The 26,448-nt window shown below is 41.6% G+C and overlaps 3 protein-coding genes and 1 long non-coding RNA gene across 4 annotated transcripts; all 4 read left to right on the top strand.

The window, feature by feature from the left end:
* Positions 1–1,837: 1,837 nt before the first annotated feature.
* On the top strand, positions 1,838–5,921 carry LOC135674267 (probable linoleate 9S-lipoxygenase 5). The gene is made up of 9 exons (XM_065183965.1): positions 1,838–2,133; positions 2,809–3,098; positions 3,197–3,440; positions 3,515–3,853; positions 3,922–4,007; positions 4,077–4,184; positions 4,272–4,576; positions 4,681–4,944; positions 5,029–5,921. Exons 1-9 carry the CDS (start codon positions 1,920–1,922, stop codon positions 5,795–5,797), a joined length of 2,619 nt encoding a protein of 872 aa, XP_065040037.1. The 5' UTR covers positions 1,838–1,919; the 3' UTR covers positions 5,798–5,921.
* A 5,945-nt stretch (positions 5,922–11,866) lies between these two features.
* On the top strand, positions 11,867–17,392 carry LOC135587040 (uncharacterized). The gene is made up of 2 exons (XM_065183973.1): positions 11,867–12,720; positions 16,816–17,392. Exons 1-2 carry the CDS (start codon positions 11,944–11,946, stop codon positions 16,987–16,989), a joined length of 951 nt encoding a protein of 316 aa, XP_065040045.1. The 5' UTR covers positions 11,867–11,943; the 3' UTR covers positions 16,990–17,392.
* A 340-nt stretch (positions 17,393–17,732) lies between these two features.
* LOC135674277 (uncharacterized) lies at positions 17,733–19,180 on the top strand. The gene is made up of 2 exons (XR_010513573.1): positions 17,733–18,037; positions 18,182–19,180. It is a non-coding gene; the product is annotated as an uncharacterized LOC135674277 (long non-coding RNA).
* Positions 19,181–19,645: 465 nt separating this feature from the next.
* Positions 19,646–25,383, top strand: LOC135674278 (amino-acid permease BAT1 homolog). Its single transcript, XM_065183989.1, has 8 exons — positions 19,646–19,918; positions 21,571–21,831; positions 23,078–23,096; positions 23,215–23,434; positions 23,533–23,714; positions 24,060–24,349; positions 24,501–24,630; positions 24,848–25,383. The coding sequence occupies exons 1-8, from the start codon at positions 19,797–19,799 to the stop codon at positions 25,193–25,195; spliced, it is 1,572 nt and encodes a 523-aa protein (XP_065040061.1). The 5' UTR covers positions 19,646–19,796; the 3' UTR covers positions 25,196–25,383.
* The last annotated feature ends 1,065 nt before the right edge of the window (positions 25,384–26,448 follow it).

A 26,448-nucleotide genomic window follows, 5' to 3' on the forward strand; every position in this document is an offset into this window, starting at 1 on the left:
TAGTCAAAGATGAGAATTAGGAAAAAAGATTCGTATTTGTAATCATTTATGAAACAAAGAATAATCTTTCCTCTCACATTATGTATTGGATTGATTAGGTTCTATATCTTGACTTATGATTGATTTGAAATATTGATAGGTATTGCTTGTTATATGTTATGAATGAGGGTTAAGTTTGAGAGAGATGTGTTTGTCCAAAATTTAATGAAAGTTGTTAATGCAAGAGATGAAGAGCAGAGAGATGGATAAGAACATCATCCCCTCTCAAGCCAGGATGGAGAAAGATGGAAGAAGATATCTCAACACCTCATCATCGAGCAATACATATAAAAGAATCATATCAGAGACAAGTGGTGCCAAAAGGGTCACTGTCTATACGTCACATTGTGTACTGCAACACAAGATTCTCATGATAAGGCATTTTATATCTAATTTAATTGGATAGTAATTTTAATTATATTAAAACTCTTAAAAATAATCTTTTTATTTGAATATAGAGTTTAATTTAATATTCCAATAAGAGATACTAAATCTTTAGGCTAGAAATATTTTTATCATGACCCGGTATATTCGTTGAGTTTGAATGGAGACCTTCGTACTAAATCGAGAAGATAATTAATCTATTAATTTATTGATCAAAATATTTAAGTTGGGATTGATAATAATAATATTCTTATCAAATTTTTATAGATCGATCTTAACTTTATAATAATCGAAATGTTACAATCTCATCTACCCATTGACGGGAGATAATATTTTAGGAAACTACTGATTGAGATTTGAAAAAGATCTTCCCAAATATTAATTTTGTTCCTCTCATACTGGTCAATTATGGTTTAGTGTCATCCTCACCTAATATTGCCCTCATCAACTTTTCTTAAAGAATATGTGAGCCATTGCAATAATTGCTAAGGGACCAACTTGTAGTACATTATTCCTTGTCTCCTTATTTAATCTCCTCCTGCCTATCCCATATGACAATCTCCATTTATTTTTATGAATTTTCTATAAAAAATAAACTACATTTAATGTTTTCTTAGTTTAGAAATAGAGTTTATGGTGTTGAGTGTTTGGAGGAAAACTATATTACATGGAAAAAATATATATATAATTATGTATGACGAAAGATGTCTTTAATCTCTCTTTCAATAAAATCCCATCACTCTTCCTCTCTCTTTCAAAACTTATGGGGTCATCATCCTACATGAGCTGTCAGATTAAAAAAAGAGGCACAGGCAGTCTAGTGGTGCAACTTTTTCCACATCTTCTTTTATATTCCAAGCAAACTTGCAAACTTGAGCTTTCATTTTTTTTTTGTTTTGCAACCTTTCTTATCAAGACATTGGAAGATCATTACATCCTTTTCCACTCAAATCCTATGAGATATTGTGTGTTTGGTACTGAGAAAGAGATGATTACTTCCCTGTTTTTTGGTCCAAATGATAAAGCAAATTCATCAGAATCATGAAATATAATTCAGAAATGTAAACCAAAATCTGAAAGCAAATCATGTCCATCAGCTGAAGCAAACAGTACTCGCAACAGCTCTCCCCATTCAATTCAGGGACCATCTACTGGGCTTGGGAACGAGAACAGTAGAGGAGTGATGCAGGAAGCTACGAAGCTCTGAAAGCTCATGGCAGGTTGTAGAAGACCCAGCAGGAGACGACGTCGCGTGGTTCACATGGTAGAAGTGGGTCCACCATGGGGTCCATATGATGTGGCCATCTGATGCGTCGCCTCCAACATGGCATGTGACTTGGGACAGAAACATAGATCGCTCTACGCTTTGGCTCCCCATTTGCCTCTATAAGTACCTCCCTATATCCTCCCAACATATCCTCATCTCAGGCAGTGCATCTGCTACTTGTTACTTCCTCTCTTCCTCTCTCACTTGGGTTGCTGTATCGGGAGGCAAGATGTTGCACGGCTTCTTTGACGCCATCACCGGGAAGCACCATGAACACCATGAAGCCACGAAGTCGTCGGCGACGGTGAAAGGCTCGGTGTTGCTGATGAAGAAGAACGTGCTGGACTTCAACGACTTCAACGCCTCGTTGCTCGACGGCCTGCACGAGTTCCTGGGGAAGGGCGTCAGCTTCCAGCTCGTCAGCGCCACCGTCGCCGACCCCCGTGAGTTCCTCTTCCTCCCTCATCTCTCTCCACCGTGGCTTGTGGCAGGCTCGACTCGGGGAGACCACCCTTGGTTGGGTAGACTCAATCAAGGTTAGGTTTACTGGTCGGTGAGTTGACGCCACCCCTCGAGTCAATGTGAAGGCCGTGACTTCCACTGACTCCTTAAACGTGAAGGGACGGAAAGCTCGATGGGCATTTATGGTGATCGCCATGAACATTTATAGCCAATATAATTAATTGCCCCCCCAAAAAAAAGGTTATTTTTAGACATAATAATTATATGTGGACCCCTTATAGATCATTAAATATCTATTTATCCTTTAAAAAACCTTTTTTTTTTTTTTCCAATTTAATAACAAATAAATTTACTCCACCAAAGCAAAATCCAACGTCTGTATTCTTCCGTGAGTTGTGGAGATTAACGCCGAGTGCCCAACTTGATCTGAGTTGTGTTTAGTCTGCCATTCCAAACCACCGTTCAAGGTCACAATCTATGGGCCCAAAAGTGGTGGGATTAGTACAATTATTATTCCGATGATGCCTTTGGATGTGACACAGAGGCAGAGATGCCATGTTTCTTTCTCTTGACAAACCCATAATGCAAACATTTAAGATCAATAGCGGTGCTAATCCTCATCTCGGATGTAAATGATGATGATGATGATGGAGCAGACAATGGAAACAAGGGGAAGATAGGCCCACCGGCATACTTGGAGGAATGGATCACGACGATGACGTCGGTGGCCACCGGCGAGACCAAGTTCACCGTGCACTTCAGCTGGGACGAGAGTCAGGGCGTCCCCGGAGCCATCATCGTCAAGAACAACCACCACTCGGCGTTCTACCTCAAGACCATAACCTTGGAGGGCGTCCCTAACAAGGAGCATATCCATTTCGTCTGCAACTCTTGGGTGTACCCCGTCGACAAGTACAAATACGACCGTATCTTCTTCGCCAACGACGTACGTATTACGTATCCGATCTTGCATGTGTCATACTCTGTTTTATTCCATGTTTGATTGATGTTTATGCCGCACAATACGATTTTAATTTACTGCAGACATATCTTCCGAGCAAAACGCCGGAGCCACTGAAGCGATACAGGGAGGAAGAGCTCGTCCACCTCCGGGGCGACGACGTCACCGGGGAGCTCAAGGAACACGACCGCATCTACAACTATGCCTACTACAACGACCTCGGCAACCCCGACAAGGGCCAAGACTACGCCCGCCCCATCCTCGGCGGATCCCAGGAGCAACCTTACCCGCGCCGCGGCCGCACCGGCCGCCACCCCACCAAGACTGGTACGTCTGCTCGCTCGTTCCCGTGGTGTGGCCCGATGTGGATGCGCGTGACCATGGCAGCTTGGTTGTTGCAGACCCCAATTACGAGAGTAGGCTGCCGCTTCTCAGCCTGGACATATACGTTCCGAGGGACGAGCGATTTGGGCACCTCAAGATGTCTGATTTCCTCGCGTATGCCCTCAAGTCATTGACGCAGTCCCTTCTCCCGACTCTCAGCGCCGTGTTTGATACGACTCCGATGGAGTTCGACTCGTTCAAGGATGTGCTGCAGCTGTACGAAGGCGGGCTGCCGATTCCTCAGAGCCCCGAGCTCGACGAGATCCGCAGCCACCTGCCCTTCGAGATGCTCAAGGAGCTCGTCCGCACCGACGGGGAGCGAGTTCTCAAGCTCCCGCTTCCCCAGGTCATCCAAGGTAGTCGCGACTCACTGCTCATCAGTTGACGTCGGAGGTGTGTGATATATGCACTGGTCATGCTGCAGAGGATAGAAATGCGTGGAGGACCGATGAAGAGTTCGGAAGGGAGATGCTCGCTGGCGTCAACCCTGTCATCATCAGCCGTCTCCAGGTAATCCACGGCTTCGTACGTGTTCCTTCTCTAAGAGGGAAGAATCGCTGATGAGCTCTAAATTTGCAGGAGTTTCCTCCGGTTAGCAAGCTTGATCCGAAAGTATATGGCGATCATACCAGCTCGATCAAAGCATCTCACATCGAGAAGAATCTTGAAGGCCTTACTGTGCAAAAGGTTGGTGGAATCCATGCGCTCGCTCGAAGGTTGTCGATGCGACGGGATGGATGATTCTGACATGGATTGCTGCTGTCTTAATTACAGGCACTGAAGGAGAACAAGCTCTTCATTTTGGATCACCATGATGCCTTGATGCCGTACCTGAGGCGCATCAACTCTGGTTCCAACAAGATCTACGCCAGTAGGACCCTGCTGCTGCTCAAGGATGATGGCACTCTGAAGCCACTTGTCATCGAGCTGAGTTTGCCGCACCCTGATGGAGATCAACACGGCGCCGTCAACCGTGTCTACACACCGGCCGAGCAGGGCGTGGAGGGGTCGATTTGGCAGTTGGCCAAGGCTTATGCTTGCGTCAACGATTCCGGCTATCACCAACTCATCAGCCACTGGTATATGTGCACATATATATGCTCGTAATGCGATGGAGGAGTTTTCTTCTTCTACTTGCAAGGATGAGGAGATTCATTCATGGTGGGAGCTTGATTACTTGCAGGTTGAACACGCACGCGGTCATTGAGCCTTTCGTGATCGCCACCAACCGGCAGCTCAGCGCCGTCCACCCAGTCTACAAGCTTCTCAGCCCCCACTACCGTGACACCATGAACATTAACGCATTGGCGCGTCAGACCCTCATCAATGCCGGAGGCGTCCTGGAATCGACCGTCTTCCCGGGAAAGTACGCCATGGAGATGTCGTCCGTGGTTTACAAGAGCTGGAAACTGACAGAGCAGGGGCTACCAGATGATCTCCTCAAGCGGTAAATGTTCATGTGGATTTGGTCTCCTCAGCCCGCGCAAGCGTTGGCTTCGTGCTTACGGATGAGTTGGTGATGTGATTGCAGAGGAGTTGCGGTGGAAGACCCGGCGAACCCGAACAAGCTCCGCCTACTGATCAAGGACTACCCCTTCGCCGTCGACGGCCTGGCAATCTGGTCTGCGATCGAGGCGTGGGTCACCGAGTACTGCTCCATCTACTACAGCAACGACGCGGCGATCCGGGCCGATGTCGAGCTGCAGGCCTGGTGGAAGGAGGTCCGCGAGGTCGGCCACGGCGACAAGAAGGACGAGGATTGGTGGCCCAAGATGCAGACCCTGGCGGAGCTGACCAAGACCTGTACCACCATCATCTGGGTGGCCTCCGCCCTGCACGCGGCGGTCAACTTCGGGCAGTACCCCTACGCTGGCTACCTCCCCAACCGGCCCACCATCAGTCGGCGGTTCATGCCCGAGCCGGGCACGCCGGAGTACCACGAGCTGGAGAAGAACCCGGACCTAGCGTTCCTGAAGACCATCACCAGCCAGTTCCAGACCATCCTCGGGGTGTCACTCATCGAGGTCCTGTCGCGCCACTCCTCCGACGAGGTGTACCTTGGGCAAAGGGACTCGCCGGAGTGGACCACGGACCGCAGCGCGCTCGAGGCGTTCGAGCGATTTAGCCATAAGTTGATCGAGATCGAGAATCGGATCATAAGCATGAACCAGGACGCGAGCCTGAGGAATCGCACCGGCCCGGTTAAGATGCCCTACACGCTGCTCTACCCCAACGTCTCCGACTTGACCGGCGTCGGCGGGCTCACCGGACGGGGAATCCCCAACAGCGTCTCCATCTGAGCTCGGGGATTCGATGTGGGTTTGGTTTGGCCAGTGAGGCAGTATCGAATATGTCACAATAAGAGTGTGCTTCCGGTGTGAGGAACTCTCGTGAAAGTGAATCTGAAGAGGGATTGCATGTGTATTTTGTGTGTGTGTGTGTGTTGTTTACATCTCAATCTCATGCATAGGATGAAACGCAATTAGGATAGTAAATAAAATCCATCTCGTATATTGTAAGATTTAGACGGATTTAGGGAACATCAAATCCTATCTTATGATAAGAATCATCGTAATGAACAGAAGAACATAAGAAACTTTTTTATATAATTACATTGACACATTCCTACCTTCTATACAAATTAGCTTAAGTTTGAAAACTAGCAAAGTAATTCACATGTGCTAATTGCACAAAGTGACAAATTGTTGCATTGAAAATGATATCATATAAAACAACAATAAGTCTCAATATGTTTGTTTTGTATTGTAGACATCGAATAATCCTCCCTAAATCTTGAAGAAACAAGTATAATCAAAGTAATATTTTATCAATAAGAGCATGATATTCTCCCTCCCTCGATACCTAAGTGACCAACAATGTGCTATTTCTTTTTTCTTCAAAAAAATCTTAGAATCATTCTTTAAAAAGGGTATTTGCCTACTATAAAATTATTTACCTCTAAGCTAAGAAGAGTTATATCATCATGTGATGAGGATAATAACTGCGATAAGACTCGGGCTGACGTCAGTTGCCCCAGATGATGCCTCACGCCTCGATCGACCCGACAGCACCTGGTCAAACGGACCAGAACACCGACCGAGGCGCATTAACGCCTTGCTCAGGCTCGGTCCGTCACGCCACGCCAACGTCGGTGTCAGACGCTACCAAAAGTACGATTCTGCCCCTTGCGGGCAGGCACATCAAACAACGGTAACCTTCCCTATAAATACCCTCACGTTCATCAGAGCAAAAAGGGGGACTGAGGGAGGGAACTGAGCTAAAGAAACCCCCTTTACGATCCACTGACTTGATCATCAGAGGGGTCGGGCCGAGCACCCCGACCCGACCTTTGTGCAGGTGCGAAGCCGAAGGTCCTCGCTGGATGCGCAAGCGAGGAGTTCCTGTCCGGAGGAAACAGCGATCCCGTCCCGATCGGACCACCGTAATCGACCACCTCGGCGGACTCGAAGGTCGTCTCGGTAAGATCTCCCGTCATCCGGACTCGAACCGAGTCACGTCGGCCCCGAGGTCACAACTTAAGGTTGTTTCCCACAACATCATGCTATACAAGAGTCCTCGACAAACTCACCTACCTTAATCACTCGATAAGATATAGATGGAATCTTCTCAGTTACCTGATGTGATCATTCCTAGTCCGAATATCTTTTCACGTTTCTAAAGGACCATATCTCCCAACCCATCGATGCCTAATTCATCAATTATAAAGTCTCGTCATTGTCTTCTTTTTTTTTTTTTTGTACTTTAGTATTCTTAGGTGTACACTTGTCTTATTGATGATATCTAGGTTTGGCTAAGTACTTGGATATTTCTTCCTTGAAGTTTTCTGATCTAGATGCAGGAAAAACAACCTTTGGTGGAATGAAAGGATTACCTTGTCATAAGCAAGGTCGAATGGTGATTCCTCTATCGATATCTGAGACATGGTTTATCTGACCATAAGATGTCTAGAAGTTTATTAAACAAGTTCGCTTTGCACTTTCGATTTAGCTTCTTTTAACCCTTCGAGGATGGTTTAATAGTCATCTCAGTCAATTTATTTGTCTATGAATATGTTACTGAACTAAATTTTAGGGTGATTCCATAAGCTTAATAGAACTTATTGGCCTAATATTACTAAATTATGTTATATTATTTTATTATTAGTAATGATGGATCTTAGGATGTTAGAGCTGTCCCCAAGAAATTTACTAAAGGGTAATTTTGGCAACCCAACAAAGACAATAAAGCAGAAAAATAAAAGAGAGACAAGAACTCAGACCTACATCGACGGATGAAGGAGGAGCAAATCACTACTATAAAAGGGACTATTACAAATGCAAAGATGTTCCTAGGCTATAAAACATATGAAACTATTAAACAAGAAAAGCCTAAAGCAAACAATTAGGTTTTCTTTTGGTGTATCTGACTTCAAAGCCCAGGCCCTTATTTATAGTTTAAACAAGAGATACCAAACTTGATTTTTATGATGTGGGACTATGTGGGACTTGCCAAACTAACAAATCTCTGCCTTGGTATGTCCCAGCAAAACTTGCTCCACCTTCTTCACAAAAGCCCTAACGGGCAATCACTAACAATGAACACCAACCAAGTCCAAGCACTATTTGAACTTGTAAACTAGAAGAGGCTTCGTAAGTATATCAGTCGGATTGCCCTTCGTATGAATTTTCTTACCCAAAGGTGGCTTCACAAGATCCCAAGTTCTATTCCGATGGAGAGATTCAATTTCTTCATTCATCGCAATCAACCACTTAGCGGAATTATCACAAGAAACTGCATCTGAGTAGATAGTAAGCTTACTAACTTCACTTGTTTCTACTGCAATAGATAAATCATATGCAACCAAATTTGTATATCTTTGTGGTGGTCGAATATCTCTCCGTGGTCTATCCTTGGCTATAGAATATTGCTCTTCCTCTATATCATCTTCGTCAGTAGACTCGGGACCATCTACTGGCATTCTTTGAGTAGAAGAATTTGATTTAAAAGAATCTGAACTACCAATCTCAAGCTCCACCTGCTTCTGCGCACTATCATTTGTACAACTAGTAGATTCCTCTTTGAAAGATAACATAGATAATTCATCAAAAGTAACATCTCTACTGATTATAAATTTTGAGGATTTGGGATCAGAACACCATAATCTGTATCCTTGCACCCTAGAAGCATACCCAAGGAAAATATACTTTTTCGCTCGAGGCACTAACTTTCCTTCATTTACATGCATGTATGTTGGACACTTAAAAAATTTTAAATCAGAGTAATCAGTAGGAGTACTTGACCAAACTTCCTCTGGAGTTTTAAAGTTAAGTGTTGTAGAAGAAGCGCGGTTGACAACGTAACAGGCCATATTAATCGCCTCTGCCCAAAAGTCCTTTGTTCAACCCTGCATTTGAGATCATACACCTTGCTCTCTCCAAGAGTGTTCTATTCATACATTCGGCCACACCATTTTGTTGAGGCATCATCCTAACAGTGCGATGTCAAACAATTCCTTCATTTTTGAAGAATTCATCAAAGTCACCTTCATAAAATTTCATGCCATTATCTGTTTGAAGCCGCTTAATCTGTTTACCTGTTTGCTTCTCAATCAAAGCTTTCCATTGTTTAAAGGTTAGAAAAACATCATTTTTATGCTTTAGAAAATAAACCCAAACTTTTCTGAAATAATCGTCAATGAAAGTCAACATATACCTAGCACCACCCTTAGACTGAACACGAGCTGGAGAATTGAAGCTGACTCTTTTCTGCTTTCCAAAAATGCAGTGTTCATAAAAATCCAGTGGCCTAGTACTCTGTCCACAAAGAAGACTCTTTTTGCTCAATAACTCAAATATTTTTCACTCATATGACCCAAACGCATATGCCATAATTTGGTGATGTCAGAATCAGACAATAATGATGACGAGACTGCAACTGAGCCTGTGACAGTAGTTCCATGCAAAATATACAAGCTACCATACCTACAAGCTTTCATAACAACAAGAGCACTTCTAGAAACTTTCATAACTCTACCTTCAACTGCATATTTACACCCAAGGGTCTCTAGGGTGCCTAAAGAGATGAGATTCTTTTTTAAATCAGAAACATGTCTAACATTAGTGAGCGTCCTCACAATACCATTATGTATTTTAATTCGGATTGTGCCGCTACCAACAACATCACATGCAGCATTATTGCCCATCGAAATAATTCCACCATTATAAGATTCATATATAGAAAACAAATCTGTATTGGGACATATGTGATAAGAACAATCCGAATCTAAAATCCATTCATTTTTAGACCTTGTCAAAAATGATAATATCTGGACTCCAAATTTCTATATCTGGATTTAGATCTAGATTTAGATCTACTACTGTCAAATTCTCTTTTATCCGTTCTACCCCTGACAATCAGACCTTCAGTCTGATTCTCTCTACTTTCCCCAGTGATATCCCTGTCTATCTGCTCCTTAGATTTTAGTACAGATTTAATTTCCTGATATGAAATTGTTTCTTTTCCATAAATCATAGTATCATAGAAATACTTAAAGAATTTGGGAAGAGAACACAAAAGTAATAGGGTCTTATCTTCGTCATCAATTTTCACATCTATATTCTCCAAATCCATAACTAAGGAATCAATTTATCAAGATGTGAGAGCATAGATGTACCTTCAGTCATCCGAAGCATATACAAACTTTGCTTCAAGTAGAGACGATTCTCCACTATCCTCTTCATATACAAGGCTTTAAGTTTGTCCCACATGCTCTTAGCCATAGTCTCAGTAGCTACCTCCCATAAAACCTCGTCAGAGAGATTTAGAATAATGCTTGATCAGGTCTTCTTATCCATATCCGTAAGATCTTCCTTTGACGTACCATCTGGAATGTTCTCAGCTCCCTATAGTATCAAATCAATTCCGTCTTGAACCAAAATGACCTCCATCTTGAGTTGCCACATGTCGAAGTTGACATTTCTGTCGAATTTCTCGACAACGATCTTTGTTATTGTCATCGTTGTCGAAAGATCCCGAAACCAGGCTCTGATACCAATTTGTTAGAGTTGGCCCCAGGAAATTTATCAAAGGGTAATTTTGGTAACCCAACAAAGACAATAAAACAAAAAAATAAAAGAGAGATAAGAACACCAAATTTACATGGTTCGGTCAATTGACCTATATCCACGGACGAAGGAGGAGCAAATCATTACTATAAAAGAGACTATTACAAATGCCTTAGGAAGATGTTACTAGGTTATAAAACACCTGAAACTACTAAACAAGAAAAGCCTAAAGCAAACAATTAGGTTTTCTTGTGGTGCATCTGACTTCAAAGCCTAGGCCCTTATTTATAGTTTAAACATGAGATACTAAACTTGATTTTCCTAATGTGGGACTTGCTAAACTAACATAGGATCCCAAATGTAAGTGATGATATTTTTCAAAGCAAAGCTTATGACTAGCTTCTCAATGATCAAGGCTAATAGCTTGACCTTAACCTATTTACTAAACTAGTTACATCTTGTCCTTCCACTTTAAAAGATTACATCGGAATCTTTATAGTTATAAAAGTGAAACATCTAAATCCATTTACCATAATGTTATCGATTTTACTAACGAAACAAGAAAATAATGGATAAAAAAATAATTTTAATATTTTAGTTGGTGGTGATGGAAGGCGTCAGTAGTGACAAATGATGACATAACTGGGGTCACGAGTGACTGTTGTGGATGAGGAGAGTGACAATAAGAGGTGAGGGTTGTTTTGCATCCGTGTAAACGTTGGCTTAGTTATCGATTGATGGAATGCTCGTTCAACATCTACATCCGTGTAAACGTAGATATAGAGTGATCCTCACTTCTCATCGTCATTCTCTTTATCTATAACATCCACTTATGGCTCCCATCAGCGTCCGCTTGCGACTCCCATCAATACTGTCGTTTGTCATTATCGATATCGTTCGTCACCATCAACTAAAACGTTAAGATTATATTTTTACCTTTTATTTTTATTTTTTAAAATAAAATCGAGGGTGTTAGGATAAATAAATCTAAATATTTTACTTTCGTAATTACAGTCATATCAATATAATTTTTTAAAATATAAAAATTAAAGTACTAAAGATAATTATTTAGATGAAGTAATCTACGATTAGCCCTTTGCATGAGTGCAACTTAATATGCATGTTTCGTTTAAGTGATATGTTGTGAATCCAATCTCCAATCAGATGATGAGTGGAGCCTTTGAATCTGAACCGTTGGATACACGGGGGTCACGTGATCACGGCCGCGCGAACTTTCCCGGTTCATGAAGAAGCTTCTGGGTGCAGCGGGTCTGTGCAACGGTCTTCCCCAGCTAAAGAGCGCGAGAGAGCGTCATAGACTCCTGTTGTCCTATCGCCTCCTTCGAGCCTGCCTTCGTCACCGCGCGGAAATTGACGCAGCTATGGATCTGGTGAAGCGCGAGCTCCAGAAGAAGCGGCAGATGCTGCAAGCCGACTTCGGTGGCAGGAAGCTCCTCCGGCGATCCGAGATTGAGCAGAAGGAGATCCAGAGGTTACGCCGGCAAGAGCAACGCCACCTCCAATCCAAATCTCACAACAGCATCCCCACCTCCTCCTACGAAAAACCCTCCAAATTCCTTCTAAGCGAACGCGGGAACGACGACGCGGCGGCGGGACTCCCCCGCGACGAGGTGGTTCGCCGCCTCCGGATCCTGAAGCAGCCCGCCACGCTGTTTGGGGAGGACGATGCCGCCCGCTTCCGTCGCCTACAGGCGGTCATCGAGTCCGGCCCCATCGAGGTCGAGGAGGAGATAGCGGACGGCCAGACCAACGACTTCCTCAGAGACATATACGAGCTTCGGCGGCGCCAGAGGCCGGGGATCCTCCCGGAGAGGGCGTTGGCCAAGAGGGAGGGCGCCGCCGACGGGGTTGAGAAGAACGTGGCCGCTGGCAATGGCCAGGGCGATGGCGAACTCGGCGCGGAAGCGGAGGGTGAGGAGGTCGATACGGATTTGAAGAGGCTGAAGGGTGATTTTGAGGAGTTGTGCGACGAGGACAAGATTCTTGTGTTCTTCAGCAAGCTGTTGAGTGAATGGGGCCAGGAGGTGGAAGAAATGCCGGAGGCGGAAAAGCGGACTGCCAAGGGCAAGTTCGTGGTGGCCACGTTCAATCAATGTGCGAGATACTTGAAGCCAATGTTCAGGATGTGCGGGAAGAAGGTATGTTCCTATTCTTTGGACCTTTTAGAATTAAACCCTGGGATGTATTTAACATGAATTTGATGCTAAATTGGTGAAAGAAAGAAACAAGTTTGTAGGAAAATGATTGGTTTTATGCCTTTTTAGAATTAATTTCTTGAGGCTGAAGGTGATCGAAGGCGTATGGAATGTTTATAGAAGTTCAATGTAAATGAGCTGTGCATCATTACCAATGTTCTATATAAAATATGAAAGTTGCGGAAGAATATCGAAGCATAAGATTACGTCCGGATGGTATTATTTTTCTTGAATTCCTTGTTTAGTCTTACAGCAATATTAGCTGAAAGGATCAAAATCTTGGAAACTGGGAAAACTAGGTCAAAATTTTCTGGAAACAAAACCCCAGTTTAGGAGCCTTGACTTTAACACTTTCACAGGGTGTGTTATGTTAATCTTAATAATACCAGCATAGATTTGTTGCTTCATTTAAGATAACTTGGTATGCAGAAAGTTTGTTTGGAGATCCCTGTGACATTTTCATCTTGAAAAGAAACGTTCATGTTATTCTGTTTTTTGGATACTCTATTATAGTTGCATATATTCACATGTAATGGCTTGTGGAGATTCTTAACTTTCTTCTTCTGTTGTTAGGAGAGATGTAATGAATGTACAAAAATCAACTTGATGAGGAGAATCGCACCTTTGATTGATCTTCTACCAGCTCTTGACAATTCTACATGAATTGTCAGTTGTTGCTGGTATTTGTTCATCGACCATCTATTCAGTTGTTATTCCATTATGTTACTTCTTTACTTGGTACAATCTGGACCCTCTATGCCTGGATACTAGATTACACCATATATTGGTGATGCTAATCAAATTAATCTAGGTAATGATGCTTTGTCTATTACCATATCTTAGAAAATACGTACAAATTTATTTGAGAAAAGTAGTATTCCTCTAAGATGTGGTTATGATATAGAGCTGCATCGTACTTTAATAAACTGTCGATTTGTCTGTTCACAATTGCTAACTTACAAATTTGTCGATGACTGAGTTCTATTTTGATCCCATTGTTTCTCATTTCAGAATTACCGTTTTGAAATATCCAATGCATTAGCAAAAGTCCAAAGCATCCTTTGACTGATGTTAGGTGTTACTTAAAAATACCTGAAGGTTCTATTCACAATCATACTAATGGTTTTGTTTGTGGTGTGGCATGGCACACTGACTGGAACATACCATCGACTAACAAGAGGAATTTTCTTAATGTTTGGTCATCATGTATTGTTTATCCTAAAACCAATACTGATTGGTTGAGTCTCAACCCAGAGTCTCCCTCAGCCCCGAGCACACTCCAAAGTAGTAGTGTTAACCTTTAGGAACATTGTCTGAAAGATGCTAATGGGTTTTAGACTTGTGAGGAATTATACAAAACTGCAGGTTGTAGCCTTAACTTGGCTAGTGTTTTTGTAATTGACATGATGCATAACATCTTTTCAAGGCTAGGAATGATCCAGAAGTTTGCATCATCATAACATGCTTCTAACCTTCTTTGCATGTTAATGAATTTTTATTTTTTATGTTGGCCAAATCTGACCATGAATTTGGTATGTCTCTCCTTTGTATTTAACACGTAAATGTGGATAATAGCTTTTCATGTTAGAAAAATCATCTTCATATATTTCAGATATCCAGCAAGCAATCTATTGTCTTTGCTCTTTCCTTATTATCTGTACTTATGGACATCGATGCTAAAATCTGCTCAGCTCGGCCTTTCAATCTTTCACTATTCCACTTGCTTTGCATATTACACTAGTCTCAATAGCTCAAGATTGCAACGACCCATTTCCCGCTGTTGGTGGATTAAGTCTTTTTATCATGCAAGCATTTAGATTGTACGTTTTGGCACAGAGCTTTCACCAGCTAGAATGGACCATGCTGGATGCTTGCATCATCAGAGCAAACCTTCTCCATGAAGGCAATAGGGATGGTAATGGATCGGTACACAGATTGGCAGTCCAAATTACTTGTTTAACCCATTGAGAACCTGCCATAATTGTGCCGTTAGCAATCTGCCCTTGATTACTAGTCCAAACCTGATTATATATATTATATATGAATTTTGAAATAGTTTAGGACCATAATCAAGGTTCATGTCGACTGGTGGTGTCGATTCAGGCCTAGACCAGCATGTATCGATCGACACTAGTGTACCATGTGTTGGTACGTGTCGATAGATCCAAGAAATAATAAAAAATTCCCGAAAATATCTGAAAAATAGAAAAAAAAAAAAAAAAACTCAATTAGAGCCATTTAATTAGAACTAAATGCAAATTTAGTTCAATTTTAATAAGAAATTGTCCAAATAAGGAAGGGATAAGATATTTATCGTTTGTGGACGTTGAGGAGCAACTTACCGGCAAGTTCCAAATCAGCAATTTTGTGAAAGCGAATGTAAATGGAACCATCGACTCCCCATCGTCGATTGAGGCACTATTGTTGATGTCACTACTATCTCTACGGATTAAACAGAGTGTTGAATGCGATGGAGAATGTATTTCGTCACCAGATTGAAATTGTTGCTCTTTGATTTTTTTGAAGGGATTAGTTGATGCTACTGTTTTCCCTTTTGTCTTGGCATGTCGGGCAGATAATTATGATTGTTGGGTGTCATGACCTTAACTATTCCGACTCGGGGTTGTATGGCTCCTTTCGCCATGTTCTGACTGAGAGGATCTTCCTCCTGCTAGGATGTTGTTCCTCTTCTTCTATTGCCTCGGTGATAAAGAGATGGTGGGTGAGAATGTGTGGGAAAGAGAGGGACTGAGAAAAAGAGTTTAGAAGTTGAGAGAGTGAGAGAGGGTGAAAGAGGGGAGGGGAGGAGGTTTAAATGGGGTTTGAAAGTGGTCCAACGATCAATTTGACCGTTGGACAGATGGATCACAACCATTGATCCATATCAGTCAAAGTCTAACTGTTACTAATTGGTACTGGTTGGTAGTGGTCAAATTCTGACCGTTTCACCCTGTATGAAGGCTGTATCACTCGATACAACACCCTGTTGCTGAATATCATATCTCGGTGATTTGTCGAATCGATAAGTACCACCCATACTGTATCTTTTTGGGCGGGACATCAGTCCTTGACCATAATAACAATAATTCTTGTTTGTGTTTTGAACTTAAAATCGACTCTATTTTTCTTTTCTGTTGGAGGCTTCAGTTGTGTTATGATGACTAAATATCAAACTTTTGCTTTCAATTAATTGTTTTTTTTTTTATTTTTAAATGTATGTTTAACTTAGTGCTAGTTTGTTTCTGGAAGGAGATCTGATTGCAATCATAAGAAGTTTGATACATGTTTTTGTTTTTGTCTTTGTTTTTTGAGCTAAACCCAGTTAACTCATTCATATTGTGAAATTCATAGATAAACATCAGGCTTTATGTTGTAACTATGAGTTTCAGAAACTTGTCCAAATTATAAATGGGAAAGTCTTAACTGAATTTGTGGTCTGAGAGGGGCGGAGCCTTCTCAGGTTTGACCCATTGTACTCCTATCCACTAATAGAACTCTTACATTGTGTTTATCCAGCTGGTTTCTTATCGCTGCTCTGTTATGGCTGACATCTGGCCTGGGTCAGGCTTGCTCATTTATGCTCTGATCAATTTGGAACAAAAAGAAAAGGAAATACGCAATTTTGTCTGGTTTAAGTGGTCAAGAGGTTGTCCCTGTGTTGAGACTTCTGAGCTTGACTCTTCGGGAAGCTTGGTAGAAATGGTTGTCTGGTTCCTACTCAGTCAAGACAGTGTGGTGGTTGTGTTCAAGTGCCAGTAATCAGTAACCATCATTGAAAAATATTGCTGGTAATAGTTAAGCCACTGCTCTGAGTGAGCTGTGATTCTGTACATTGCTTTACTTGGGAAAAGCTAGTCTATTGTAGAAGATTATGATAGAGGCACATATGGAACAACATCTTAGTTATCCATTTGTCTCTTTTGCATCCATCACAATCTTCTGCCACGCTGTCATTTAGGCATTAGCTATTCTTCTCGATATACATTTCAACACTACAAGCATAACTTATGCCTTTGATGATGATTGTTTTGATATTAGATTCTCCCAGGTGACGTCCGCCAGGCCTTGGTTAAGGTTGTGCAACGCTGCATGAAACGAGATTATCTAGCTGCGATGGATGAGTATATCAGGCTGGCCATCAGTAATGCACCGTGGCCTATCGGTGTGACAATGGTGGGAATCCATGAGAGTTCAGCCCATGAGAAGATCTGAACGAACAGCGTTGCCCACATCATGAACGACGAGACGACACGTAAGTATTTGCAGTCGGTGAAGAGGCTTGTGACATTTTGCCAGCGCCGGTACCCAACAGACCCCTCCAAATCCGTAGAATTCAATAGCTTGGCAAGTGGAAGCGACCTACAGTCTCTTCTGGCAGAGGAAAGGGCAGCCAATAATGTACTCTCCAAAGAAGGACTCCATCTAGTATCAGCTGTTTAGTTCACTCGTTCTTGAAGCTGTTCACAAATAGTAGCATTTGAATGCTGTGCTACGCCCCAAGGATTTCAGCCAACATTTGACAAATTATGATTCAAGTGTTCATATTAGTTTGATCTGAGTTTGAAGACTATTTCGTGACTGTCATCCACATGACAAGCGTTTGATTCTTGACTTCTATTGATGAGGATTAGATTGAATTCAGTGGTTTCAAGCTTAAATTCTTCTATTTATGCCAGAGATGCCATGCGGATCGATCACTCAACCTTGCAACAGATGTTATTGTAATATTATGACACTAAAGAGCTGATCCATGTGTTCCAATTCAAGGCATAAGGTCTGTGATTTATACATATTTGAGATAAATGCTTTCCAAAAATGAAGTGGTAGTATGCCATGTGAGGTCGAACATTTTCACCTTCCTGATTGACTCGATCAGCATCCCTTTCGCTAGCTTCTTCATCCCCAAGGCAACATCAGTAGAAGAGACCGTGTCTTAAGCTTCCTTGTCGAGTTGACTAAGCCATGGTGAAGAATGACAATCACATTTGCATGACAAAGCCAAAACCTGAAGCAAACTTCTCTCAGTTCCTCTGAAGATTCATCATCTTAGACTTGTTCAGAAATAGTTGTCAAAGTCATTACAGAGCTCACTGCTGGTGTGTGTATATGTACATACGATGGCCCAAGCTATGGATAAGCTGAGTTTTCTTCATTCTGACGACACTTCTCAGTAGACCAACGATTGATGTTTCTTGGGAAGCAATCAATCTCCTCTGCTGATTGCGATGACCAAAGGAGCGGTAGAAATCAAGAACTCAAGGTAATGTGTTGCGGTCAATGAAGCACGTGTTTTACATACAAATTCAACAGTCTCAGCTGAATTGTTCTGCAGCCACTGACGATATGCATAATATAATAATAATAATAATATTATTATTATTACTAATTACATTTAACCCAACAGGCCAATCCACGTGTCACCGCTCCTGGTCAACTCCTACCGAGTCAAACTGACTTGTCAACTCCCACGAATTCTTCTTGCTGACTTGTGATGGCTCAGGCGCCATTGATTGGATGCCTGCCATTCTAGAAGCTGGAATGTGGCCAAAATGGTGGTCGTGCAGAAACCACGCACGCAACCGTTTGGGCATTGCAAGTCAGACAAACCTTTTATTATTGACCAGAGAACACCAACTTTGCATTTGATAGTGTGCCAGCCTGAGCCATATATACTCCGTGTCCTGCTCCTCCTGCTTCACACACACACAAGAGAAGAGAGGAGAGAGATGGAGGTGCCCATCAAGTTCTACAGGGGCATCAACTCCTACTGGAGGAGGAGGAAGTACCAGAAGCTGGAGAGATCGTCGTCACCCGGGCATAAGAAGGTGACGAAGCTCGGGGCTGTGCGGGGGACGAGGCGGTGGTTCGTGAGGCTCCGGCGGAGCTTCCGGTTCAGGATCAGACTCCCTTCCCCGGTCCGGCTCCTGGTCCGGCTCAGGGACGCCTACGTCGACTGCATGCTGGCCATGGCCGGGAAGGCGCCCGGCCTCTCCACCAAGAATGGACCGGACGTCTGGTCGAAGAGGATCCCCACGTCTCGATCGACGAAGATCAAATCGGTTGAGTTCGAGCGGAGGTTAATATGCGAGATCTACAAGTCCCTCGTCATCTCCGGAGAGCTGTGAGAACCCCTTCCAAGAGCATGAGAAGACGGATAGGAAGAACAAGGTGAAGATGGTGGAGGAGTCTGAGGGAACAAGAAGAAGCCCACTTCTTCGCTTCCATCTTCTATTTAGTGCTTTTGTACTTTTGACAAGCCTTTTGAAATTTCCTTCCCCCTTTTTTTTTTATGTTATTTTATTTTTCTGTTCCTCACTCATTTTGGGTTGGGACTTCCTCTACTGTAAAGTCTATCATCATGTAAACTAGTATTATGTACTGTGGAATCATCATCTTCATCCTACTGATGTTGGGTTGTGTGCTTGTTTATATGTACTCAATTAATATCCTGTATTTATCTAATCAAGAGAACAAGGTGAAATGAGTGCCTTCACTATCTATTCAACAGTGTTTGTCATCATTGGCTTTTGATGCACCACCCAATAGTTTTATTCTGTTCCTCATATATATCATACAAAAAGAAAACATTAAGAATTCATCTGAAATTAATTTTGATGTTACCTTTTGGATGGGAAGTTCTACAAATTTTGGCATGAAATGATGATATATGCAAATATAAGACACACTTGTCCCATTCCAATTTGCCTGTTTGGTCCAGTTTGAGGCATCTGTGAAAGCAATTGGTGGCTTCTCTAATAAGCCTTTCAATAAATGGAATGGGAATTTTCTTTCTCAGGGTCTGTTGGAGATGAGCACTAAACAAAAGAAACAGCGGTCTCTTAACCAATCAATGGAGCTCCAAAACAGAAACAAAGAAAGCAAATGGTTTCTTTTCCCCTTTTCACCATGAAGACAGAGAGCTACATAAAGCTTGCTTGACACCAAACATTCAAAAGCTCATCCCTTTTGCTCTGCGCAGAGAGAGAGAGAGAGAGAGAGAGAGAGAGAGAGAGACGCCGATGGCTGAAAGAAGACTTCTCGAAGGCGATGAATCGATCAGGGAGGAGGAGGAGGAGGGAAATGGCGACGGCTCACGGCTGAAGCAACTCGGCTACAAGCAAGAACTCAGCCGCAGCCTCTCGTATGTTCCCATCGCTCTCTTTCTTCGCCTTTCTCATCTCATGAAATCAGCTTTGGTTTTTCTAATTATTTTACGGGTCTAATCTGCATTCACACATCGGACAAACCTTCTTGCCATTCGAGATTTTTCTTACAAGTTAGGGATTTTACATATCCATTGCAAACTTTGGAAGTAGTGCATTTGCCCCTATATATATATATATATATATATATATATATATATATATATATATATATATATATATATATATATATATGTCTGCAAGTATTAAGAATGTCCTTTTCATTGGAAGAATTTGTTAGTTTGAATATAGAAAAAAAAAATTAGAAATATTAAGAGCCTTCAATAGTATTTTAAGTTGCCACTCTTTGAATGAAGGTCATTTAAAATTAAACATATATGCTATAATCACTAATTTTTTGGGGGTTGCAGGCATAAATTAAATTATTTAGAATGGTAATTATGAAAGTTATTGGCGTTGGAGATGTATATATAATTTTTAGAGGTTAGTATATATGTTATTGTAAATTTTAATCTAAGGTACTTATTCCTTCAAATATTCAGATCCTCCACAAGCAATTGCTCATTTGACTGACATTCACTCGAAGAACCTGTGTTAATCATGGTTAACAAAAAATATAAAATACATCAAAATATCGTTAATATCTTTAGCATCATTTTTGAAATGATTTTTATGTTGATTAGCAACTAATTGCTCATAGATAACGTAATTAAATTATTTCATCTTAATGGTGAGGATCTAAATTATTAGCTTTAGAACAAGATGGAGAAGGAATCCGATGACCTGTGGTGGGGACAATGCCACCCATGCAGCCATGCAACTCGTGCTGTGGTTTCGATTGTTGCAGGTTGCTTCGTCAGCTGGGACATTGACATCTAAAATTATTATGAGTCAGAGATGCCTAACTTCTTCCAAATTATTGATGGGTTGGTGTGGGTTGATAGAAAATTGAAGGCTGCTGGTATAGGAGCATGTTGAACAATCTCCTCATTTTTCTGATTCAGAAAAATTATATATATACTTTAAAAAATAATATATATATATATATATATATATTTTATGTCTTCATCTAACTTATAGAGTCCAAGGAATGTTCGTTGTATTTTGTGTTCGGAGTATGTGCTCTCCTCGTAGTCGGAAGAGATGAAATAATCAATGTTAATAGTATGAGAAAAGATAAATGAAAATTTAAGAAGATTTTAATGAAAATTATAAATAAAAATTTAAAGACTTTAAATTTAACTAAATATATAACTTTTTACATATTTTAATGACGATAAAAGATCTTTATAGGTGATCCCAAATAGTTGGGACTTATAGTTACATCAATCTTTTTCATGGACATTTAATTATTTTTAATTATAAGAATTAAATTAAAAAAAATTTCTATTGTATTTATTAGCCTCTTGTAATCTATCATCCTAATTAAGCTTTCTACCATGTCATTTTATTTATGCATATTATAAAAATTATTTCTTGTGATATTATCTATATATATTTTTATGTTTTTTAAAATTATTTAATTTGTATTTTGACCGATTGATCCACCGATTCAACCAATGATCCATCCATGCTTCTCTAGATTTCAGTGATGGCATTGATACTTGCTGTTTTCGTTTGATCTGAGCAGGGTGATCTCCAGCTTTTCCGTGAGCTTCTCCGTCATATCGGTCCTGACTGGTATAACAACACTGTACAACACTGGCCTTGAGTTTGGAGGACCCGTGACCATGATATACGGATGGCCCATTGCTGGTGCTTTCACTCTAATGGTTGGTCTTGCCATGTCTGAGATCTGCTCGGCTTATCCCACCTCTGGTGGTCTCTACTTTTGGAGTGCTAAGCTTTGTGGCGACCGGTGGGGACCTTTTGCTTCGTGGATCACCGGATGGTGAGTGCTGCATCCTTCCCATCAATGAATTGAACTGTGATGTTACTCCATTCCTTCCTTCAGCGCATCGTGAAGTTTCACAGCAATGTAGTGCATGATTGTTTCTTTTCTACTGCATTCATGGAGTTCGCAGTCTTCTTTAGCTCTCTTTTAGCGTGTAGATACCTGTTTCTTTTTATACTTAACCTTTTGCTTCATGGATCATTGGCTGGTTAGTTTTGCCTTCTTCACTTCTGCACATGTTGGTGTTTCACTAATTTGAAGTGCTTGACTGGACATATTCCAAAAGCTTGCTTATTGAAGCCTGCTATTGCACCTATAAACCACAGGACTTGGACAGTCTTATGCATAGGCCTTCATATCAGGTCATTTGTGCTTATGTAGTGAACCAAATCAGACCAAGATAACCTAGTCAACTATTACACTGAATTCTTGTTTTATGCTTCTCATATGTTTCCTTTTTCCCTCTTCCAACTATGAAAATACACAGGCTAAATGTTGTTACTTTCTAGTATGTTCAGCATTCCGACTTTTGGAATTGCTAGTTTGTAAAGGCGATCACTTTGTCTATGCATCATTCTAGATGAATGCATTCTTGTAAATGGGTCTCAACTACAGTTCTGGAGAAATGGTAGGGTCTGCACCATGGAGTTCAAACACAGTATATTTGTCAATGGGTGTATCCCTGACAGACAGAAATGGATCGGGATCTTAAATGATTCTTGTATGAGCTTTTAGTTCTTTAAGCACAAGCTAATGCAACAAATATGCTTAAGGCATGTATAGAACTCTGCCTGAGTGCTTCCGGGGTGAAGGTTTGAAGATGAGGATGCGATTTTTTCCAACTTCATGAGAAACTTGAACAGAGGAGACAAATCATCAGTCATATAATTTGGCAGTGATGCCAAATCTATCGTGTAAATTATGTTTGCTGAGTCATTCTATACTGACACAAGCATTATATTATTGCACAATGATCAATTGTTGTCAGCTCTCACATTTGACGGCATTTATCAGCATTAGTCCAGCGTCACAAGTAACAGATAATTTGGTGAAATTATTTTTTTCTTTATAATTTTGGTGAATGTACCATATATAAGCTTTCAAAATCTGAAGTTTAATTCAATTCTATAGATTTCATTTAACTTCTTCCAGAAAATTATTAGATGGTAATTATCTGTCAGCTTATACTAAAATTATACTCCTATCTAAAGCTTTATAACATTTTCTTTTTAACTTGCTGCAGGTTTAACATTGTTGGGCAGGTAATTCTAGATTTTTCCTCGGTGCAATTTTATTTGTTTGTTCACCATGGCCATGCCTCCTCCTGTGGTGCTAAACCTCCAAATCCTTCAGAGCTGCTAAGGAGACTCTCTCTTGCAGTGGGCTGTTACAACCAGTGTAGACTTCTCATTAGCTCAATTACTTCAAGTGATTATCCTACTTAGTACTGGAGGGAACAATGGAGGTGGATACTTGGCTTCCAAATATGTGGTCATTGGATTCCATGGGGCTATTCTCCTGATTCATGCTATCATAAACAGTCTTCCTATAACTTGGATATCATTGTTCGGACAGTTAGCTGCTACATGGAATGTAATAGGTACGCATTCAGTAATTAACTTCCGTATTCAGTAATTTTCTCACAGTTAGTTAAAAAAATCTATTGAGATTCTCAATAAATAGGGTGTTTCTCTTCAGGTGTTTTTGTCCTTATGATCCTCGTACCTACCGTTGCCACCGAAAGGTCCAGTGCCAAATTTGTCTTTACTCACTTCAACACTGACAATGATGCTGGAATCCACAGCAGGCTTTACATCTTTGTTTTAGGACTCTTGATGAGCCAATATACATTAACAGGATATGATGCATCTGCAAATATGGTATGAATCCTTGTCTAAATTCTGGAGCTCTCTAAATTAGTTTATACGAATACCACATTTTGAGCTATTGCAAGCCAAGTTCGATTTTTTCGTTACCATGCAGTAGTAATTTTTATTGGCGTGATCGGAGTTTTATGTTGGTTAGACGACTGTTGCATTGGTTTGCTCGGCCTTAGAAATGGAGAAAATGATCGGAGTATCATTTTCCGTTTTCTGTGTTATTTCAACTGTTTTGGTGGATTGACATGCATCATTTCCTATAAGAGATATATTTCTGAAAACATGACTAGACCTCGATATTGTTCTTATGGATGCATTCCAAGCTACTCAGCGTGTTATTTTTAGACAGAGGAAACTAAAAATGCAGACAAGAATGGTCCAAAGGGAATAATTAGTTCCATCGGCATATCAATCATCGTCGGCTGGGGCTACCTACTTGGGATCACATTTGCAGCTACAAACATTCCCTATCTCTTGAGCAGTGACAATGATGCTGGTGGATATGCAATTGCCGAAGTTTTTTATCTTGCCTTTAAAAGCAGATATGGCAATGGAATCGGTGGCATCATTTGTCTAGGAATCGTTGCTGTTGCTATATTTTTCTGTGGCATGAGTTCAGTAACAAGCAACTCCAGGTAAGAATCTATTTCTTTTGGTGATTGTTTCACCAATGTTCTACCTTTGCTCCTATAGAATGACAAGTCGAGTCAAATTATCATTTTTGCCTGACTTTTTACACTCATCTTCAGATTTAGTAATTCTTGGTATTTGTTTTCTTAAACTCAGAACGGTGTACGCCTTCTCGCGAGATGGAGCCATGCCTCTATCCTCATTCTGGCACAAAGTGAACAATCGAGAGGTTCCGATCAATGCAGTTTGGCTCTCTGCTTTTATTTCGTTTTGCATGGCACTTACGGTATCATCTGTCTTTCCATGTTCCAATTTTCGTTTAGTTTTATCGCTCTTTTCAGAATACCTCATGGCTTCATTACTTTTACAATCTTAACCTGTTGGTGGATCATAGAACCAATCTATAGTTTTGCATTTCCTCTGTACTGCTTTCATACATGTCCTGTGCCAAAGATGTTCATCAGATGGGCCTTCTCATGTCAGACTCTCTACATTGTTTGCAGTCCCTCGGCAGCTTGGTGGCATTCCAGGCAATGGTGTCGATCGCCACCATCGGGCTCTACATTGCCTACGCATTGCCCATCTTCTTCAGAGTAACTCTCGCACGCAAGTCGTTCGTGCCAGGGCCCTTCAACCTCGGCCGCTACAGTCTCTTGGTGGGTCGGGTGGCCGTCCTCTGGGTTGCAACCATCACGGTTCTCTTCTCCTTGCCCGTCGCGTACCCCATCACCGGGGACACTCTCAACTACACTCCTGTCCTCGTCGGCGGCCTGCTCCTCCTCACTGTTGCCTCGTGGCTGCTGAGTGCAAGACATTGGTTCAGAGGTCCAACAGCCAACATCAACGCCTGAGCTGAAAGCTCCGATACATGAGCTGAGAGGCTGTCGAAGTGGCGTATGCCACAGAAAGGTTGTCATGGAGACTCGAGAGAGAGGTTTATCATACAAATATCTACAAAATCCAAAAACTTGCATGCATGCTTTTGTAGTTGACAGTAATCGATTTGAATTATAGTTGACAGCAATACATTTGAGACTGCATCAAAGTTTGTTATAGTATCCCCCCTTGTATGTCGCCTCCGCCCCTCACCCACCGTTGTCACCGCGACGACCGATGCGGCCGGTCTCTCGGGAGGGTGATCGACGATGACCGCGTCATGTGCGAACGAACCAGTCGCAACGAAGTCGCAGCCTAGGCCTGCCTGAGCAAAGCCTCAAAGTAGTCGTCATCATCCCCGACCTCCACGTCTCTCCGACGCCTCCCTTTCTTTGGCTTACCCTTCTCGGGGTCCGGTCGCAGGTGCTCCGCCATCACCCGACGCGACTACTAACTCGATGAGGAGCCGACGATGCTGAGATCCGATGGCCGAGAGGACGTGCCGACAAAGCGAGGGTGGGGGCAGCGGGACGGTGGCGGAGGCCACAGTCCATGCTGCGGTTGTAGTTAATATTCAGAAACGGACATTAAAAGAGCCCCTTTTCTTCAGGCAAGAAAAAGAGAATATAATTTGATTCTTACCTCCACACAAAAAGTTGCGGCGGCCTTTGCCATGCTGCGTTCACACACTGTACCGATGTGTCTGTCTCATCAGCAAAACTCTCGTTCACGACACACTCAATTCCAAATTAAAATTAAACAAAAATAACATTTACATTTCTATCATGTTGATATTTAAAGTTTAATATATATATATATATATATATATATATATATTCTATTAATCATGATTACTAGTAAGTTTCAAAAGAATTAACATTTTAAATACCTGAAAAACTACTTAATCCAGAATAAAAAGTTACGTATAATATTGTAAAATATAATATAGTTTCGACATCATTATGCTGATGAAGATTAGTTATGATGTAAGGCATTGAGTTTGTCATATATATATATATATGATTTTATATTTAAAAATTATATATGTTTCTGTCCAATCCCAAATCAAATTCCCCAACCAATCTGGGTGGCCATCAGGAATGGAATCACACTGCCACACCTCATGATTCGTGCAGGCAGCCCAAAAAGGGAAAGATTGGAGGACAACGACAATGCAAATGGGACGCATATGGTTCATCAGGGATTCTGCACCACCATGAGAGAGAGA

This window comes from Musa acuminata, chromosome BXJ1-1, assembly GCF_036884655.1.
Source record: "Musa acuminata AAA Group cultivar baxijiao chromosome BXJ1-1, Cavendish_Baxijiao_AAA, whole genome shotgun sequence".
Classification (NCBI taxonomy): domain Eukaryota; kingdom Viridiplantae; phylum Streptophyta; class Magnoliopsida; order Zingiberales; family Musaceae; genus Musa; species Musa acuminata.

Bases quoted from the DNA above. Each gene is read 5' to 3' on its own strand.
- LOC135674267 (XM_065183965.1), top strand. From the start codon at position 1,920: ATGTTGCACGGCTTCTTTGACGCCATCACCGGGAAGCACCATGAACAC. The intron at 3,099-3,196 runs GTACGTATTACG...AATTTACTGCAG, and splicing joins GTATCTTCTTCGCCAACGAC to ACATATCTTCCGAGCAAAAC. The intron at 4,008-4,076 runs GTAATCCACGGC...CTAAATTTGCAG, and splicing joins TCATCATCAGCCGTCTCCAG to GAGTTTCCTCCGGTTAGCAA.
- LOC135587040 (XM_065183973.1), top strand. From the start codon at position 11,944: ATGGATCTGGTGAAGCGCGAGCTCCAGAAGAAGCGGCAGATGCTGCAA. The intron at 12,721-16,815 runs GTATGTTCCTAT...TTTTGATATTAG, and splicing joins TCAGGATGTGCGGGAAGAAG to ATTCTCCCAGGTGACGTCCG.
- LOC135674278 (XM_065183989.1), top strand. From the start codon at position 19,797: ATGGCTGAAAGAAGACTTCTCGAAGGCGATGAATCGATCAGGGAGGAG. The intron at 24,350-24,500 runs GTAAGAATCTAT...TCTTAAACTCAG, and splicing joins TCAGTAACAAGCAACTCCAG to AACGGTGTACGCCTTCTCGC. The intron at 24,631-24,847 runs GTATCATCTGTC...CATTGTTTGCAG, and splicing joins CGTTTTGCATGGCACTTACG to TCCCTCGGCAGCTTGGTGGC.